The sequence below is a fragment of the Phaethon aethereus genome (genome assembly GCF_964289735.1).
Source record: "Phaethon aethereus genome assembly, chromosome: 3".
Taxonomy (NCBI): Eukaryota; Metazoa; Chordata; class Aves; order Phaethontiformes; family Phaethontidae; genus Phaethon; species Phaethon aethereus.
This window is the reverse complement of record NC_138576.1, coordinates 6,762,253-6,780,414: the sequence shown is the minus strand read 5'-3', so window position 1 is coordinate 6,780,414 and position 18,162 is coordinate 6,762,253. Positions and strand designations below refer to the sequence as shown.

The 18,162-nt window shown below is 47.9% G+C and overlaps 2 protein-coding genes across 2 annotated transcripts; one reads left to right on the top strand and one right to left on the bottom strand.

Moving 5' to 3' along the window:
* Positions 1-871: 871 nt before the first annotated feature.
* PLA2G7 (phospholipase A2 group VII) lies at positions 872-17,132 on the top strand (the record flags this gene model as incomplete). The annotated part of the gene is made up of 11 exons (XM_081997084.1): positions 872-1,133; positions 8,112-8,236; positions 11,198-11,348; positions 11,997-12,090; positions 12,646-12,714; positions 13,176-13,323; positions 14,798-14,911; positions 15,190-15,281; positions 15,723-15,890; positions 16,512-16,660; positions 17,029-17,132. 11 exons carry the CDS (start codon positions 872-874, stop codon positions 17,130-17,132), a joined length of 1,476 nt encoding a protein of 491 aa, XP_081853210.1.
* IMP3 (IMP U3 small nucleolar ribonucleoprotein 3) lies at positions 6,507-7,064 on the bottom strand (the record flags this gene model as incomplete). Its single annotated transcript, XM_081997750.1, has 1 exon — positions 6,507-7,064. The coding sequence occupies one exon, from the start codon at positions 7,062-7,064 to the stop codon at positions 6,507-6,509; it is 558 nt and encodes a 185-aa protein (XP_081853876.1).
* Positions 17,133-18,162: the final 1,030 nt, after the last annotated feature.

Genomic DNA, 18,162 nt, shown 5'->3' with positions numbered 1-18,162 from the left:
CCGTCACTGAAACGAGTGCTAGATAAAAGTACAGGAAAAAAAAAAAATCTTGGACCTTTTCATACAACTTTCTTATTCTTTTCCAAGGAAATGCCAACAACATTAAAAGTTCAAAAATGTAACTTAAATTTCAAGCACCTTTGTGCAAAGGGAGAGAAAGTGAAGCCAATGGTCTTGCCCCAGGAGCTCACCAGCTCTCCAGGGAGACAATCCACGGGTGCAGCTTCATAACCGATGTCGGCCAAGCCAAATTTCACCTTTCCTCTCCCCCTCTGCCGCCTCCCTTTGCTAGCCTCGGACTTCATATGGACGTTTCATCAGCTGCATCAATCTGTTGCTCTCTCAGAAAACAAAACTTTTACTATTGGTGCTGGTTTTAGGGTTCATTCCCTACGTCCAGCGTTATCGAGGGGGCAAACGCCGGGGCTGTGCAAAGGGGGGGTGCAGATCCGCCCTGTAGGCCGGGGCCTGCGCTTGACCCACCTCAAACCGCTCCAGAAGCTGCACCCAGAAGTGGGACCAGCTTCCTCAGGGGCTTGTTATCTCCTTCTCATAAGGCCAGAGAAAATATCTGGATTTTTACGGAGGGTCCTTGAGCCAAACTGCAGTGCTCCCCGCGACAGGTCTCCCCTCCCTCCTCGCCCAGCCCTAAGGGCCGCAGCCCCTCCTGGGGGGCAACCCGGCGGGGGGGGTCTCAGGGGGATCCGGGTGCTTGACCCAGCCCTACGCCCCGGCGCGCAGCAGTGCCGCGAGGACTGCCAGAAATTCACAGCAAAGGGGCCGAATCTAAACCCGTCCCTGGCCCTGCAAAGGCCCGGCCCAGCGCCCGAGCAGCCGCGGGGCCCTCTGGGGCGTGCAGTGTTTCTCGGGGATGGCTCCATGCCGGAAACTTGTTTTCCAGGCCCGGGGAAGATCTCTCCCAGAAAGATTGTCTCAAATGAAAACTAAGGCAAAGTTTGGTCCCTCCCCTTCGGGGAGAGCCCGGCAGTCGGTCTGCCCACGAGAGAGACGTCCTCCTGCGGGAGCAGCTGCCTCTCGCCCAGCTCCCAAGGGCCGTGGGCGGCCGAAGGGTCCATCCTGCTCCTCCGGCCATTGGGGTGGGAGCGGAGGGCAGCTGGGACACCGCACACCAGGTAAGTGGAGCGCCGGGCACTGCTAAAGGGGGGAAAAAGGCTCTGGGGAGAGCATGGGGAGGAGCGACGGTGGCGTGAAGGGGATTTTAAGGAGCTGAGTAGTTTCTGCGCAGTCTGTCGCGCAGCTCGCCAGCGCTCCCTCTCCCTGGCTTCAGCCTGCTCTTCCCGAAGCCCATTCCCAATCCTCGAGGGCTCATGCTCCTCCGCCTCCCCCCTTCCAGCCCCTCATCTGGCCCCACATCCCTGCGTGTCCCTGCGGAGGGGTGGAGTTCACTCCGGGTGAGCTGCGGGGGGGGATACGGTGGCTGTGCCACTTCCCCGCTGTGTGTGGCCAGTGTTCAGGGAAAAGGTGAACTGAGCTTTCCCATGGGGAATAAAAGTAACCCACCTCCTGACACGGATGTGCCCAGCATGGGGATGGGAAGCAGCAGTCCCGGGCTGCAGCAGGGGAAACTCAGACTAGATGGAAGGGGGAAAAAAAAACAATTCACAGCGAGGGTGATTAAACTCTGCTTCAGGTGTCCAGCACTGAGACATGAAAACCAAGGCAGCCCCAGTGTGTGTCCTGCTTTGAGCAGGCATTTGGACTAGGTGACCTCCAGCGGTCCTCCCCGACCTAAATCCTTCTGGAAGGCTGAGAGGGACAAAGAGCAGGAGTTTTTGGGTGCTCTGCCAGCACAGCATTCATCTCCCCCAAACCCAGCATCTGTAAGGTGGACGCCTGCACCGGACCCTGCGCCCCGGCTGCTGTTAGAGCCTGTGGGGAGAGAGACGGCGGTTTTAGGATGCAGTGTGTTTTAAGCCCAGTGAGCTCAGAGAGAGGTGACAAGGTGGTGGACTGTAATGTTAGTCAGACGAACCCGCTGGGAGAGCCCGCCTATACTTTACCCCATGACACAGCCATCTGAGCCTCTCCGGGAGCAGCAGTGGTGGCTCCTCAGGGTAGGAAGCAAGGGCGCCAATGCCACCCAGACTTGCACTTGCCAACCCCGCTGGCATTACGTACGGCAGCCAAGAAGCTGTTGTGACTTACTGCTGGGGACACACGGGATCCTCTAATGGGCAGCTCTGGGAGGAAACTGGAGATGCTCAGATTTCCATCTCTGGCTGTCATTAGTGGTTGGCCTTTTTCTCTGCCTGCTGGAAGTCAAACACTTCATCTCTTCAAAATCAGCTAATATTAGCATGGAAGGGACCTTTCTGCAGCAGAGTCGTGCTTGCAGAGAAGTGAGAAGAGAAGCTCCCGCTGCAGGAGGCACACTTGGATTTAGCCCTTGGATCCAGAAGCTCCATCGTTTATGGGAAGACTGAACCCAAGGGCCTCCTCCTGCTGACTCTGAAGCTGCTGCCCGCTGCTTCCATCTGATGTCCCCACGTCCTGACCACACAGCAGACAGGTTTTCCACTACCCAGGTCCTGCTTCAGGTCCAAACTAGCAAGCAAAGGGTGAGAAGAGTTGCTTCAATCCCTAAAATGGGGCATTTAAGAGCAGGGACCAGAACTGGGGCTTTCATGTAAATGCTGTCATTTAACACTTAAGGGTGCTTTTTCCTCCAGTGAATATTGAAATGGTTTGGTACCTGGGGTAGGGACTAAGCTGATCCCATGACCCAGTGATAAGAAATGGCTCTTTGGTTCAACCTCCAGTGACAAATCAGGCAGGGGATGTACTTAAAACAGATTACTCAGAGCTCAAGAAGGGGACAGCAACACCTCCATCCGCTGGGGAATACCTCACTGTGGAGGGCTACTGACATGAGTACGTGGAAGTGCCCAGAGACATGACTGGGAGGCTCTGGCCTAACCTGGGATGCAGGAGCATCACCTGAAAGGCTGGGAAATGTCCAGCTCCACCTTGGCTTCTCTCAGTCTCCATTTCCCATCCCCCATGAGGAGAGGGACGTACTGTCCTTCCCCAGCCTCGTGTGCTGTCTGTGCTCATGGCCATGTGCTATCGTCGAACTGCTGAGGTCAGCATTACCTCTGCACTAAGCTACACCAAGAATTTGGAGGGAAGCAGCCTTTAAAACATGCGTTATACTTGTTTACTGGGAATAAAAAAAGTAGCTCAGATCAGTGGAAAAATACACATTTGCATTTCGGTGGCAGCCTCAGCCATTTACACCCTGCAACACAAAAAGCCCCAGTGTGAAGGATTCTCTTCTTCAGCTCCCCCACACTTCCCAGGCTCAGCTCCCCTGCTTTGGCAGCCTTCAAATAAAGGACAAGCCAAGGTCAGGGGCGGGGGGAGGGAGGAAAAAAAAAAAAAGGCAAACTAAAACTGTAGGCCCTGGTAAAACCTCCCTTACTGCTGTGCACTATCCAAGCGAGAGCTCCTGCGTGGGAACTGCTTGCCGTTTGCTCTGATGGCTTTTGCACTGCCCCGGCCCCCCTGCAGCCCCTTCCTCCCTTGCTGGAGAAGCTGGCACCTCTCCAGCCCCCAGCTGCTGGGATGGACACTCATGAAGGCAGCAGAGACTAGGTTCTGTCAGGCGTGGGGATGGCTCACCCCGACACCAGCACCACCATCCTCTGTCCTCTTCCACCAGTAACTTCCCACAAGCTTCATGGAGATCCTGAACTGCCTGAGGAACAGCAAACCCACTTCACAAGGTGCTGGGAAGAAGCACAATGACACCCACAGCCCTGTCCTGCCGCTTGCATGTGTGTAAGCTCTCCCACCGTAAGCCCCTGGAGTGCTGAGGGGGAAAGAGTTTGCAGGATCCAGCCCAAAAAAGCGCCGTGCCAAATTGCCTCCTCGTGCCAACTCACATGGACCCATGGAAGCCGGTGACAATTTATACCGATAGAGGAATTTAAAAAAAGCCTCCGTGTTTATGCAAGTGCTGGGAAAGGCTGTCGGAGCTGCTTCCTGTGCCCTTTAAATCACCGGCTCCAGAGCTGCTGCGGGAACCGCCCATGCCACAGCACGTCAGTTCTGGCAAACAAAATCAAACCCGTGAAGTAAAGTCAAAAACACCATTGAACACGAGGAAGCCATCATCTGCCTAGTTGCATTCATGAGCAAGAACGTGCTGCTGTTGGAAGTGACTTCCATTTTCAGATCAAGACGACGCTCTGTTCATCGCACTTGAAGCGGACCCAGCTCTCCTCCAAGGAGTATGTGTACTCCGGCTATTAAAATTTAGGAGCAGGACACGCATCTCAGGTCTTGGCTACTGTAAAACTAGCAGGGCCACAGACTTCCAGACTTAAGACACACAGAGGCATATATATAAAAAGACACATGCATTTCTTAAAAAGCACGTACGGATTTGATTTCCTGTACTGCAGGAGGAGAGCGGCGGCGATGGATGCCGTTATCCCACAGCATCCGAGGGAAATCAATCCACTACCATTGCTGCAGCGTAATTTAACAGCCTACAGGTTTTTGGGCTGTTTTCCTTCTGCTACAGAAAAAGCCGGAGGTGCACGGATGAATGATGAAAAGTTGGTTTAGGACAAAAAGAACAGGCTGACGATGTAAACTACTGACACTAACAGCTCCCTGTCCCCCCCGCCCCATGGACGCTGGAGGTTTGAGGTTTCTTTTTCGGCTTTCTTTGAGGGCTGGACACACTGGGCAGAGCAGCAGTAGAATGCCCTCCACAGGGCATGTCACTGTGCTGTTATTTAAATTCCCCCAAAAGAGTAAAGCAGAGCAAATGCAGCATTTTTACCTGCAGCTGGATTGGGGACCTTCTGAATTTCCCAAGAAATATGGGCATTGTTCTACATGAAAGCTGGAAAGGTGTTTTAAGAAAAGTTATGCTTCAGGTGTGAAACTTCTTTTCAATTTGTATTTCTTACCGTAAGCAAGGTGCATGCCCTGAGAAAGGTTGTTAAGGTGCTAAAGGTGATGTTTTACTGAAGTAAATTCAAGTACAAACAGGAGTAGTTCATTGGATAAGCAAAGGGGTTTCCCCACCTCTTTTGTGTCCTTTTCTTGGTATCTATTATTGCTTTAAAAGTTAATGCTCTAAGCCATTTGGCTTATAAGATTGGTAGGAATTTCAACATTTAGTTTGCTTTTTAAAAACCAGCCATATCTGATGACAGTTTCTGGTCATTCGATACCCCCAAAACACCCCTCACCTAAAACCTCTCCTGTTGAGAAAAGGCACACTAATGCGTCCAGACCCAGAGCGGTGGCTGCAGCTGAACTCCAGCCCTCTGGATGTGGGATGGGCAGGCACAGCTCTGCTCCTAAACCTACTGCCAAATCCTTTTGTAGCCCTCGGTAAGGGAAAGAAAGCATTTCTAGCAAAAAGCACTTTATAACTCAGTAATAGCCTTGTAGCCATTGAAAAAAAAAAAGTTTCTCAAAGAAGTTATATAAAAGAAGTTACATTAAGAAAAGTTCTGTGAGATAACAGGCATTATTGGAATATTTAAAAAAATCAGAAGAAATCCTCACAGAAATTACATCATAGAATAGCACACACATTTCTTCAGCAACTTAAAACTGTTTTATTTTTGCTTTTCTGCTCTTTATTTCAAAGGCGAATAAAGTTTCCAACAGCCCCAGATGGCCTGAGGCTCCCCTCAGGTACCGACTGTTGTTTGGCTTATGTGCTAAACCCAAAAGTTCCCCCCCGAATAGCAGTTACGGTCAGGACAGCTTTCGCTCCAACACCTCCCCAGTTAGATCCCGCTCCATAAATGACGCCTAATCGTCAGCCGGAGCCCCACCCAACAAAGATACTAACTCAGAGTATCAAACTTCCCATTGCAACCTCCACATGAAAATAAGGTTGGCTTTTTTTTTTTTAAACACTTTTTAATTCCATTTTTGGCTAAAACTTCTACAGTTCCAGAAACGCAGTGCTTGGCCTCTTTGTTTACTGCTGACCCCAAACAACTCCCGCATTGCCCCCATATACATGTCCCTCGGTAACAAGACAAAACCCTTCCAGAAGCAGCTCCTGCCATTACTGCCAGCTGAAGGAGGAACCAGGAGTCTTTCGGAGCAAGCAGCAGTGAAGCTGCCAAACTCAGTCCTAAAACAGCCGCTCGGCCAGGCTTAAAACCCCATCCAGCTGCTATTATTAGAGGCCAAGCACTTAAACCTGAGCATGTCCTCTCCTGCCACCAGGCAAGGGCCTTCCAAGCGCTATGGCTCGGCGGGGCGCAGGTGTGATGGAGCCAGGCGTTTTCGGATGTTTTCTCGGCGCGATGGATGTGGAAGGGCCGGAGGCGTTGGCTGCGGCGGGGAGCCAGAAGCAGTCCGTACGTTACTAGGTTACTAGCAGTCAGTGCGCTTGCCCCTTTCAGGTGTGGTTGTGGGGGGGAGGGTGGCGTGAGTATCCGATGGTAGTACCGCTGCGATGTACGCCCACGCGTGTCCCACGGGGGGCGCGGAAGAGCGCAGCCCTAGGCGCCCAGGTCGAAGTCGTCGCGCTCCTGGTTGTAGTCGAGCACCTTTCGCCGGAGGCGAGAGGCGTCCACCCAGGTGATGAAGTCCTCCACGGCGCGGGGGACGAGGAGAGCGGGGTCGGTCACCACCTCGGGCCCCACGCGGACGTGCCCCTGCTCCACGAAGGTGACGGCGTGGCGCAGATCCTGCGCCATCCGCAGCTTCACCAGCAGGCAGGGCAGGCGCCGGCGGCAGAAGGCAGCGGCCGAGAGAGTCTCGCAGGCGGCCAGCGACCGCCGGCAGTTCACCAGCCCCAGGCCGTACAGCTTCTCCAGCAGCGCGGCAGCGCAGCGGGCGCGGAAGGCGGCGCTGGCCGGCCCCAGGTCGCGGAGCCGGCGGGCTAAGGCGCGGACCGTGCGGGCCAGCGCCTTGTACTGCACGTAGTCCTCCCGCCGACCCAGCCGGTAACGCCGCAGCGCCTTTACCTCGGCCAGGCTCCCCGCCGCCGCCTCCCAGCTCACCAACTCCAGCCGCCGCAGCAGCTTCTGCTCGTGGTATTTCAGCTTCCGCACCATCTTGGGGCCTCCCGGGCAGCTCCGCGCCGTCGGCGGCCGACGGCCCCTTCCGGGGAGGAGCCGCCGCGCTGCGCCCCGCCGCCGCTGCCGCTACCGCCCCGGCGGGGGAGGCCCGACCCACTCCGGAGGCCCGACCCGCTCCGGAGGCCGTGGGGCCTGGCCCGGCGGCTCTGCCGAACTTCTGTGGCGGGCTTGGGATGGCCCCGGGTCTCTTCCGCGCTGTGCCGGGGCTGCTGCCGCCGGGAGAGGAGAACGTGGCGGATAAACCACCCGCCGGCTGCCGGAGCGAGGGGCCGGGGGTGCCGCTCACGCCCGCTGCCTAGCCGGGGATGCGGCGGCTTCCCCTGGCCGCTCTGCCCGTCCCCGCGGCCAGCCGGGCTCGGAGGTGTCACCCCAGGTGCGGGCTGGGGGCGGTCAGACCTCCCCAACAACCTCCCCCGCTCGGGGAGGATCCCCTTCCTTCTATCTCTCCAGCGATCAAGTCCATGCTTCTTCATGCTTCTCTTGGAAAAATGGCTACAGCGATGGTTTTCCCCGTGATAGCCTTCTCCCCCAGATGCGTAAGCTGGTTTTGGCTATCGAGGAGCTGCGAGAATTTGCCTGTCTGCCGTGCGTACAGGAGGAGCGGCTGGAGGTGGTAGCCTAGCCCGGAGGGAGCTGCCCTCGCGCCCAAAACTTGCCGCTCTTGGGCTTGCGTTTCCCTGATTGTGCCCATGCAGTGAGACTGCTGCTGCCCTGCACCGCAGCACCTCGGCCTCCTGGCTGCTATCATGGCGTCCCCAGCCAAACATATCCTCCCTTTCTGTCTTCAGTGCACGGTGTTGTCTGACCCTTGGGATTCAGGATACTGCTCCAAGGAAATTCCCCAATAAAGCAGGTCAGGCTTGTGACTTGGGATTTCAGATCTATGATTCTCATAAGCAGATTTTGTATCAAGCTTGAATTTCCTACTCCTGGATCTTCAACATGCTGAATTTTTTTCAGCGTAGGTGATCTGGTCACACAGGCCATGGCAGTCTCTTGATTTGGTTTGTGTTTTTTCCCCAGGTTTGTCAGTGAAGGCATCAATGGAAATGGGGAGCAGCAGCACTGAGAAGTTTTACAGGATCCCCAAAGGAAAGGGACCGCACTTGGTTGGATGTACAGACCTGATGACAGAAAATGCAGTGGAGGTAAAGCCCTTGGTTCTTCCTCCTTTGGATTTAAGCCACAATGTTAGTGAAACAGCTTGCTGTAGTTTTACAGATGAATCAAACAGAAGATCTTGTCTGTGTGCAGGGGTGCTCCAAGGCTAACACTCACAGCTGAGCTTTCTGTCCCAATGTAGGATGTGTACAGGGCACAGCTCAGGAAATGTCAGGTGTCTCCAGGAATTGGTTCTATTTACCAGATGGATGTAACCTGCAAGTCTTGCCCATGGCTACTTCCTCCTTCCTCCTAATATCCTTAGCTTCCCGATTCCCCTACGCAAGATACCACAGAGAAACTGTGTCCTCCCAGGACCCACAGGGTTCCCCCCATCCACCCCACCACTCCCTTCTGCGTTGGGCTCCTAGGGAGACTCCACGCACAGTCTCTGTGACTGTAGCTGTTCTCATCACAAGGATCCCAATGGGATTTGGCACGGTTGGATGGTGATATAAGGAAAAAGTGTTTCACAGTGAGGACGGTGAAACCCTGGCCCAGGTTGCCCAGAGAGGTGGTAGATGCCCCATCCTGGAAACATTCCAGGTTGGGTTGGACTGGGCTCTGAGCAACCTGATCTAGTTGGAGATGTCTCTGCTTACTGCAGGGGGTTGGACTAGATGACCTCTAAAGGTCCGTTCCAACTCAAACTATTCCATGATTCTATGAGTGTATGTAATGTTTCAACTGCCGGGTAAAGCATGAGATGTCTTCTTGCAATTTTATCTAGCTGAAAAAGAAGAGTGTCAGTTCTGCAAGTGGTTAGTACAGAGAGAAGCCATGATACGAAGATGGAACAGTAAATAGCCAGCTGATGAGCTCACTTAGGGCCTTCCCTTTCTAACCCTCTTGCGTTTTAATTTTCCTGTGAGAATATGCCTGCATTTACACTGTGGTTTTACTCCTCAGACTAGCCAGGTGTAGTGGAACTTGTGATCAGTTTGTAGTGGTTATTCATCTCCTTCCTTCGCTATCCTTTACTGCATTTACTCTGTATTAGCACTAAGAAGCGATTAGTTTCTCTTTGTGATCAGCCCGTATGTTTTTCTTAGATAAGCAATCTGTATAATTACAGTTTTCTCAGGCATAGATAATGAACCTCTTTCCTTTCTGGTAGGCATTTAATCACCCGGGAAAGTTCACTGGGACTATTCTGGGATCAAATTAATTTCACTACTTCATTATGGATGAAGATTTGATGATTTCTTCGTTAATGGCCTTTGTGTCAAAGGTTGCTTTAAGTTTGATAAGTAAATAGAAACAAGCTTCACTAAACACGCTTTTTGTACACATTGTATATGAAACTGATACATCAGCGTTCAAGAAACCAGCCTTTATTCATAGAATCTTAGAATCATAGAATAGTTTGGGTTGGAAGGGACCTTGAAAGGTCATCCAGTCCAACCCCCCTGCCATGAGCAGGGACATCTTCAACTAGATCAGGTTGCTTAGAGACCCGTCCAGCCTGACCTGGAATGTTTCCAGGGATGGGGCATCTACCACCTCTCTGGGCAACCTGGGCCAGGGTTTCACCACCCTCATGGTGAAAAATTTCTTCCTTATATCTAGTCTAAATCTGCCCTCTTTCCATTTAAAACCATTACCCTTGTCCTATCACAGGCCCTTCTAAAAAGTCTGTCCCCATCTTTCTTTTGTGCCCTCTTGAAGTACTGTCAGGCTGCAATAAGGTATCCCCAGAGCCTTCTCTTCTCCAGCTAAACAACCCCAACTCTCTCAGCCTGTCCTCACAGCAGAGGTGTTCCATCCCTTGGATCATTTTTATGGCCTCCTCTAGACTTGCTCTGACAGGTCCCAAAGCTCATGTTCTTTTTCGCCCTAGACTTAACTCGTGGGGAAAAAAAAAAAAAGTACAGTTGGAGCAAGATAGTGAATATGAATAGTGTGTCGCAAATTCCCTTGCAAACCAGGAAGTAAGAATGCAAACTGCACACAGTTCATCTGCTAGGAGGTCTGCTTTAAGGTGTGCTGTTGGTACATTGCTGCTGTCTGTGTAGGAAAAATACTGGCAATGGGGTCATGGATGGTCCACGTGAATGTGGAAAGCTGGTGTGGTTTCCTGGAAGACCTGGAGTGCAGACAGATTCAAAGCGGTGGTAAGAAATGGAGGCAGATAAAACCCAGGTTAAAAAAATTGTGTTTAGAAAGATGGATCACTACAGCTGTTTGTAAACATCTTGATGAGGAGGGAGGCAATATATTGAACTCCTTTGCTGTGCCGCTGCCCCAGAGCTTCACTCTCTACCTTTTGCTGAGTTTAGCCAGGAACACTATAGCCATGTTGAGACCATGCCCCTGACTCTACCCTTATTTCCGCAGCTGGACCACACTTCCAGAAACTAGTCTCGGGGTAAAATCTGTCTTGCTAACCCAGTGGAAGAATATACTTCTTTTTCCCCCCCAGTTTAGAAAGCTGAATTGGGCGAGTAACAGATACACGAGACTCAGTGGTGCAAAGAAAGCAATGACAGCTGGAAAGGTAAAGGGGACACAATCACCCCTGTAAACTAATCAAACTGCATTATCGTACCATTCCCTGAAGGGAGGCATAGTGAGGAGGACAGAAGATAAGATCCAGCAAGATGCAGAAATAGAGCAAATAGGTTGTGAGTGTTTGTAATGATTAATTTAATTAAATGGAACATTTTGAATCAACCATGGGCTAACCTAGAGAAGGTCATGTGTATCTCTACCTTGATGCCAACAGTTATGCTACTTTAAATTCTTTGCAGGGACAAAAAGATAGTGGCATGGCATTGGTATCAAAGCCTGTATAGGATAGTAATTTTCTTGTGAGATTCTTTTAATTCTTTTGAGGTGTCATTCTTGCATCTGAAGCTCAGCATAAGTGTTTTTATCTTCCTTTTTCTCTGCCATATAAAAATAAATATCAATCTTCCTGTGTGGTTTTTTTTCCCCCCTAATCCCAGGGAAGCTTCTTGCGCCTGTATTATCCATCGTGCGATGCCACAGATAATGAAGAGGCACCATGGATTCCAGATAAAGAGTACTACCAGGGACTCTCTGACTTCCTTAATATGTACCGAGTTGTAGGAGAAAGGCTTTTCCAGTACTATGTTGGTAAGACTGGTTCTGGTTTTATTCCTCGACTAGTGCAAGGGCATGAGCTCTGTGTGTAGGTCACTGCCTCTCTGCTCCGTGAGCCGTGTGTTATTGCTGCAGGACTAACAAATAGCTTTTCCCAAATAAGTATGTTTGTTTGGGATGGGTTTGTGTAGTGAGGCTTAGTGCTGAATTTGACCCAGTTCTCAGGCAGACCCACAGTCCCTGACTGCTATGAATAGGAGTGTCTGGGTAATTTGCTCTAGGAAGAGCTTGGGTAAGCTGCACCTATGTGTTGGGATTTAAATCCCACAGGGAAATGTGCAAATATACAAAGGTCAGATAGATACTAAGGTCTGAATACCAATGAGACTTGGATACCTGACTATTCTTGAAAATCTGCTCTTACAGGATTTAAGAGATAGGCAGGCCTTGTGCCAGGTTGTAGATGGAAGGAGGAGAAGGAAAGTATCTTCTGCCAAGTAGAAAGTATTTTCAGAATCAGATTCTTATTTGCCTTCTGCATTTTAAGGATGAGATTTGGTACCTTATCTTCAGATGACCGCTCTCAAATCAGTGGTCACCAGACTCTTGGGATCTCTCCCACAGGAACAAACGCTTTCTCTCATTTCAGTAATAATGACATATGCTTTGATTTTTATCTAGGTTCCGTGACCTGTCCTGCAAAGTCAAATGCTGCTTTTAAGCCGGGAGAAAAATACCCACTCCTCGTTTTTTCCCATGGACTTGGAGCTTTTCGGTAATTCCACAGTTTGTTGACAAACTGTTTTTGTCGGCTGTGGAGACAGCAGTTTCCAAGGATGGTTCTGAACAGATTTTCAGTAGGGTGGTGAGATCCCTGTGGAGTTGAAATAGATTTGAAGAACTGGCTGCTGTGTATCAGTATGCCTCCACTAAAATCAACAGCAGTAAATAAAAGCAGGGTTGATGGATTTATTTGTGTTTTCTCTTTGTATTTTAGGGGTGAAGGTGTTTACCAGTCCATAAGCGTGTTGTGAAGATTAGCTAGTTGGTTTTGGACAGCTCTTTGAAGATGCGAAGTATCATATGTGCTACTTTTTAAAAATCATTAGAATTTTTCCTTCTGAATAGATAGTAAAACAGCAACAAGGTTTTGTGAGCAGACTTTTTGGTGGCTGGCATACACAAGCCTGCTCTAGTGGCTAGCAAATTCAAACAGGAGAAATACTGAATGGGGACTAGCGCGTATGTAGTGTGGTCAATGTTTAAAGAGCAGTGAAATTGAAATAATTATGTATGCATATGTCTCACCAGAGTGTGGTTTTGATTGCAGGACAATCTATTCTGCTATTTGCATAGAGATGGCTTCCCAGGGCTTTATAGTGGCTGCTGTGGAGCACAGGTGCGTATACCGCCCGTTTTTGACTTCTGATGGAAAGGAACATTCTCACATTGAATAGAATGTTATTTATTGTAAAGAAGAACTTACGATTTTTTTAAAAAAGAAACATATCTTCTTCAGCCCTGCCCATCCCCCTGTTTCTCTAGCTTAACTCTTACCTAAGCAAAGGGGATTTGCTTAGATATGCCCTTGAATGATAAGTCCCATGATAGATATCATTTGTCATTCTTCAGGCATGCTATTTTTCTCTCATTGTTAGAACCTGGAGAATATAAAGGAAGCGGGAGTTTTGGTGGGGTTATTGCATTATTTAGAAACTCTGTCTACACTCAGTTGTGATTGCAGCAGCACTGATTGGTAGCTTGGATCTCTTGAGATAAGTGAAATCTAAAACTTCTGCTGACTTCATCTCAAACCAAATGGAATTCATCCCCAGAAATAACCCTTTGTTGACATTACAGAGATGAATCTGCTTCTGCAACGTATTATTGTAAAAAAAAGTCAGTTTCTGAACCACAGGAAGAGTCTACATCAAACATGGAGAAGGAGTGGATCTACTACAGGAAACTAAAAACTGGAGAGGAAGAGCGCTGTTTGCGCCATAAGCAGGTACTGATCCTAGGTCTGTGCTCTAGGATGTGAGGCAGGAGTGGTGTGTTTAGGACTAATTAGCAGACTTTTTTCCTTTGGCCATGTCTGCAGTCTTCTGCCATGACTCGGGATATGTAGAAATGCATCAAGTCCTATGTTCCTGAAGATGGGAAAGCCAACAACAGCTTTCTTCAGAGCACAAACTACTTACTTCCTCAACAAAGCTGTCTCATGAAGTTGCACTGTTGACCTTAGTCAGCTGTTTCTCCTCTGATTCCACTCAACTTTCTGTTTCTTTTCTATGCCTTCACACTTCTTCTGCCCAGCCCAGTCTTTAAGTGCCGCAGAGTTGAATTCAGGTATTTGTGTGGCCTTAGGCTTGCTTCAGGTTTTGCTTACTGTTGGATAGCAAGATGGATCGTGGCTGCTCTAAGGGGGATGTTTGCTTCATCATCTTCAACACACTTTAACGTGGCTTATAGAAATAAACAATGCAGACTCCCTGATTATAAGCAGCACCCATGCTAGATACGATATGGCCATACTGACAAGCTCCTCCAAGCATGGACTTGACCTTTAAAATATGTTTTCTTCCAGCTAATGCAAACTCAGCCAGGGAGGTGTTTCTCTTTATCTCCCTGGGCCATACAGACAGCAGCAGTACAATTGTCATTTCCTGTGTACATACAACATCCTACTTACGAGCCTAAATACTTAATGTCTGAGCTTGCAAATAACTTCCAGAAGCTGTTGCCTGCAAATTTCACTAGTAGAGAAGTCACGAGATAGTGATTTATTTGAAATTCAGTGATGCACAGATATCTTGCTGGTTGCCTAAACACTGTGGTTCCCAAGGATACTACTGTTCTTTGGTTCTTTTTAAAGCTTTTATTTTTCTAAAATATAAAAATCAAAACCACTTCTTATACCAACCAATGAAAACCTTTTTGCAACAGCTTAACTACAGTTTTCAAGAATGTGTATGTATATAAAATGAGAAGGGCTTCTTGGATTTTTCTTATTTTGGATTTATCCAGTAGAAAGACAGTTTCAAAGCTGTCGTGCAGATGAGGCAAGTGATACAATGACATTTGCTTATCAAAGTGAGCATGAGGAGGAGCAGCCAGTCAGCCTTCCTTGTAGTTGTGTAACTTAAGCCTTTGTACATCCCAACAACCCCTTCTCCAAGTAGTGACAGGACGAAGGAGTTGAAGGTCTTTGGCGCGTGTTATAGGGATATATTCTTCCTTGTGCAGAGAGTCTGTGCACGAGCTTCAACTTATTGGCGCTCCAAAAGTCGGTTTTGTGTTGGTCAGACCTTATCAGAGTTCCGTTTTATAGACCCATTCTGGACTTCAGAATAGTCATTACTATAGCAGACATTTAGAGGGGAAAAAAATCAGACTAAGTCTTGTGTCCAGAGCACCAGCAAGCCTAGCAGTTGTCTGATAATTCCTTCCACTGCTCTGCCCCAACATCTCTTTCTTTCCAGGTGCAGCAAAGAGCGCAGGAGTGTATCAAAGCTCTCAACCTCATTCTTAATATCAATTCAGGAGAGGAAGTAACAAATGTGCTAAATTCAAACTTTGACTGGAATAGCCTAAAGGTAAGTGAAAGGCAGTGACTGCATTTTGTTAAACATCTAATAATGCTTCTGATTTCCCTCTTCCATTTCTAACTGGTTCCTGTAAACTATTCTGAAGATCATACCATAGATGTATGAACATATTCTCAGGCCATACCAAACTGGATAGATAGTAATGGAGATGAAATGATGCTCTTCTACTTCAATAGGATCTGTTGCCTAAAAAATTATTCCCTTAAAAAAAAAAAAAAAAAGGTTGGGAAAGAAAGTCTCTTACAGCACCTGGATTTTTTTGACAGGATTCTGTTGATACTAGCAGAATAGCTGTGATGGGACACTCTTTTGGTGGTGCTACAGTTATTGAGAGTCTCAGCAAAGAAATAAGATTCAGGTAAGTATGTAAAACAAGGCAAGAGACATTTGGCACTTGAGAGTTCTGGAGCAGAGGACCTTAGCTGAGATCCCCCAACTACTAATTAGTTCTTGAAGAAAAGTTTTGTTTGGCATGTCCTGTTTTCTCAAGTCATGCTTCTTTCAACTGTGGGGCTATAGTGGAACATAATAGTTGTATCATATTATATCATGGTACCGTGGGACCCTGCAGAAGCTCCTATGCCAGCTGCACCTGGCACTGGAGACCAACAAATGCAGTAATGGATGAATTCTCTTCCCCTAGAGTAGAAATAATTTGGAAACAAAATAATTCATTAACCTGTTTACCTCAGTATCAGAAAGAGTTTCTCTTTCCCGTGTCCCCTGCAAATCAAAGTATGCTGAGAACTTGCATACAAAGCTTTCTGCTTCTGTGACAATATCCAGTTGTTTTTGACAGGTGTGGCATTGCCCTTGATGCATGGATGCTCCCAGTAGGCGATGACATTTACCAAAACAGTGTCCAGCAACCACTGCTTTTTATCAACTCTGAAAAATTCCAGTGGGCTGATAATATCTTAAAGATGAAGAAGCTCGGCTCCAATGACAAGAAAATGATCACTATCAAGTAAGTGTCCAGGATCCATCATTTCTGTGTCTGAAGATGAATCTTTACTCTCTTGTTGGAGCTGTTAGTTACATGTAACTGCAGAAAGACAGTCACGACTTCCTCGTGGCACAGGTTTTCGCTGCATGTTTAAATTAGACAGCAGTATGTCCCCGACAGTGGAGACAAGAGACCTCTCTCAAAGCAGCCAGTAACCCCAAGTTTCATATGCTCCAAGGTGTGCATTCCTGCCCTGGGGCATGAGTTCTGCTCTGGGCCTCAGGCACCATCTGTGTTTGAACACTTTAAATCGCTTTCTGGGTGCAATTACACACTCACCTAGTGCAAGCACTGCCTACAGAGCAGTGGATGGCTCTATAACACACCTTACACTTGGAGCAGAGAGACAACTTGAAGTTTTAACAGGCCTACTCTTTGTTGCAATTATAGTGACTTGCAGTAAGCATGTACAAAATTTCCTCCCTTTTGCATGCTCATGAGATTAAACTGTTTTATCATCTTCTGCTAAATAAGACAGCATAAGATGTGTGACTGTCTTTGAAGAAGTCTCTGCAACCTGTGGCATCTTTTAATTAGACAACTGCATTCTTATAAGCCTGTTGATCATTGTTCTGTTTGCAGGGGGTCAGTGCATCAGAGCTTTCCTGACTTCACCTTCGTGAGTGGAGAAATCATTGGAAGATTTTTCAAATTAAAAGGAGAAATAGATCCAAATGAAGCTATTGATATAAGCAATCATGCTTCATTAGCCTTCCTGCAGAAACATTTGAGTAAGTATCTGTTTACATCAAAGTATGAAGTTAAATTAATACTTAATTCCTACAAAGCTTTTTACATAACCATTCTGTTTATAACAAGATCAAACATAAATGTGTCAGAAAAGTTTAAGTAGGAAAAACAAGTCAGACTTTTTCTAGAGGTTTGTTAGTTACTTTTGTAATCTAAGCAATTCAGAGGAGGAACATTGCACTTTTGTTGTAATACATAAAAATCTGGAGTGTCATTCTTCCCCCCTTAAAACATTATGCCTGCCCTACTTTGAGTTGATTCATCTGTAATTTGATTTTTCAGTGTAGCTTTACAAAAAGCTGACTAGTTAATTCATTACTACTTGGGTTTTCTTTCCCCCATTTTATAGGTCTTAAGAAAGATTTCGATAAGTGGGATTCTCTTGTGGATGGCATAGGACCCAATGTTATTCCTGGCACCAATATTGACTTACCTCCAGCTGAACCTGAATAAGGAATACAAAGAAGTACTGAAAATGCCACAGACATCACGACACTAATGTTGGCCAGACATTGCTCAGATATGCGATAGCATTGGCCTCCCACACAGCTTTTGGGGTGTGGAATAAAAAAAAAGCATTAGGTTACATTATTGTGAAAATGTAGAGAGGTTTTAGTTCAAACAAGTTAGCAGTATTCTCTGAAACACTGCAGCAGGGTAACTTCTGCTTTATAGGCAGCTGGGGAGGGGGGGAAATGTCACTTGATGGTAACTTAAACACTCTTTCTGATTTTGACTTAGAATCAAGTTTCCAGAGAGAGATTAAGCTCCAGGTAATTCAGTTACCAAACTTTAAGTCAGTTTGTATCCAGCCAGCCTTTTTTACAGTGTAGGAAAAAAAAAAATCTCTTTACTTTGTTATTAAAACTACTTAGCATTTCATCTGTGCTCTGATAACAGTTGGGAGTTGGAACAGGTTTTTTTGCTCCTTCTAATCAGAAGGTGGTCTTTAATGAGCCACTGTAAAAGCTACAGAATCACAGAATCACTAGGTTGGAAAGGACCTTTAAGATCATCAAGTCCAACCATTAATCCAGAACCACCATGTCCCCTAAACCATGTCCTGAAGCGCCACATCCACACGTTTTTTGAACACTTCCAGAGATGGCGACTCCACCACCTCCCTGGGCAGCCTGTTCCAATGCCTGACCACCCTCTCAGTGAAGAAGTTTTTCCTAATATCCAATCTAAACCTCCCCTGGCGCAACTTGAGGCCATTTCCTCTTGTCCTATCACTAGTTACTTGGGAGAAGAGACCAACACCCTCATCGCCACAACCCCCTTTCAGGTAGTTGTAGAGAGTGATAAGGTCTCCCCTCAGCCTCCTCTTCTCCAGACTAAACAACCCCAGTTCCCTCAGCTGCTCCTCATCAGACTTGTGCTCCAGCCCCCTCCCCAGCTTTGTTGCCCTTCTCTGGACACGCTCAAGCACCTCAACATCCTTCTTGTAGTGAGGGGCCCAAAACTGAACACAGGATTCAAG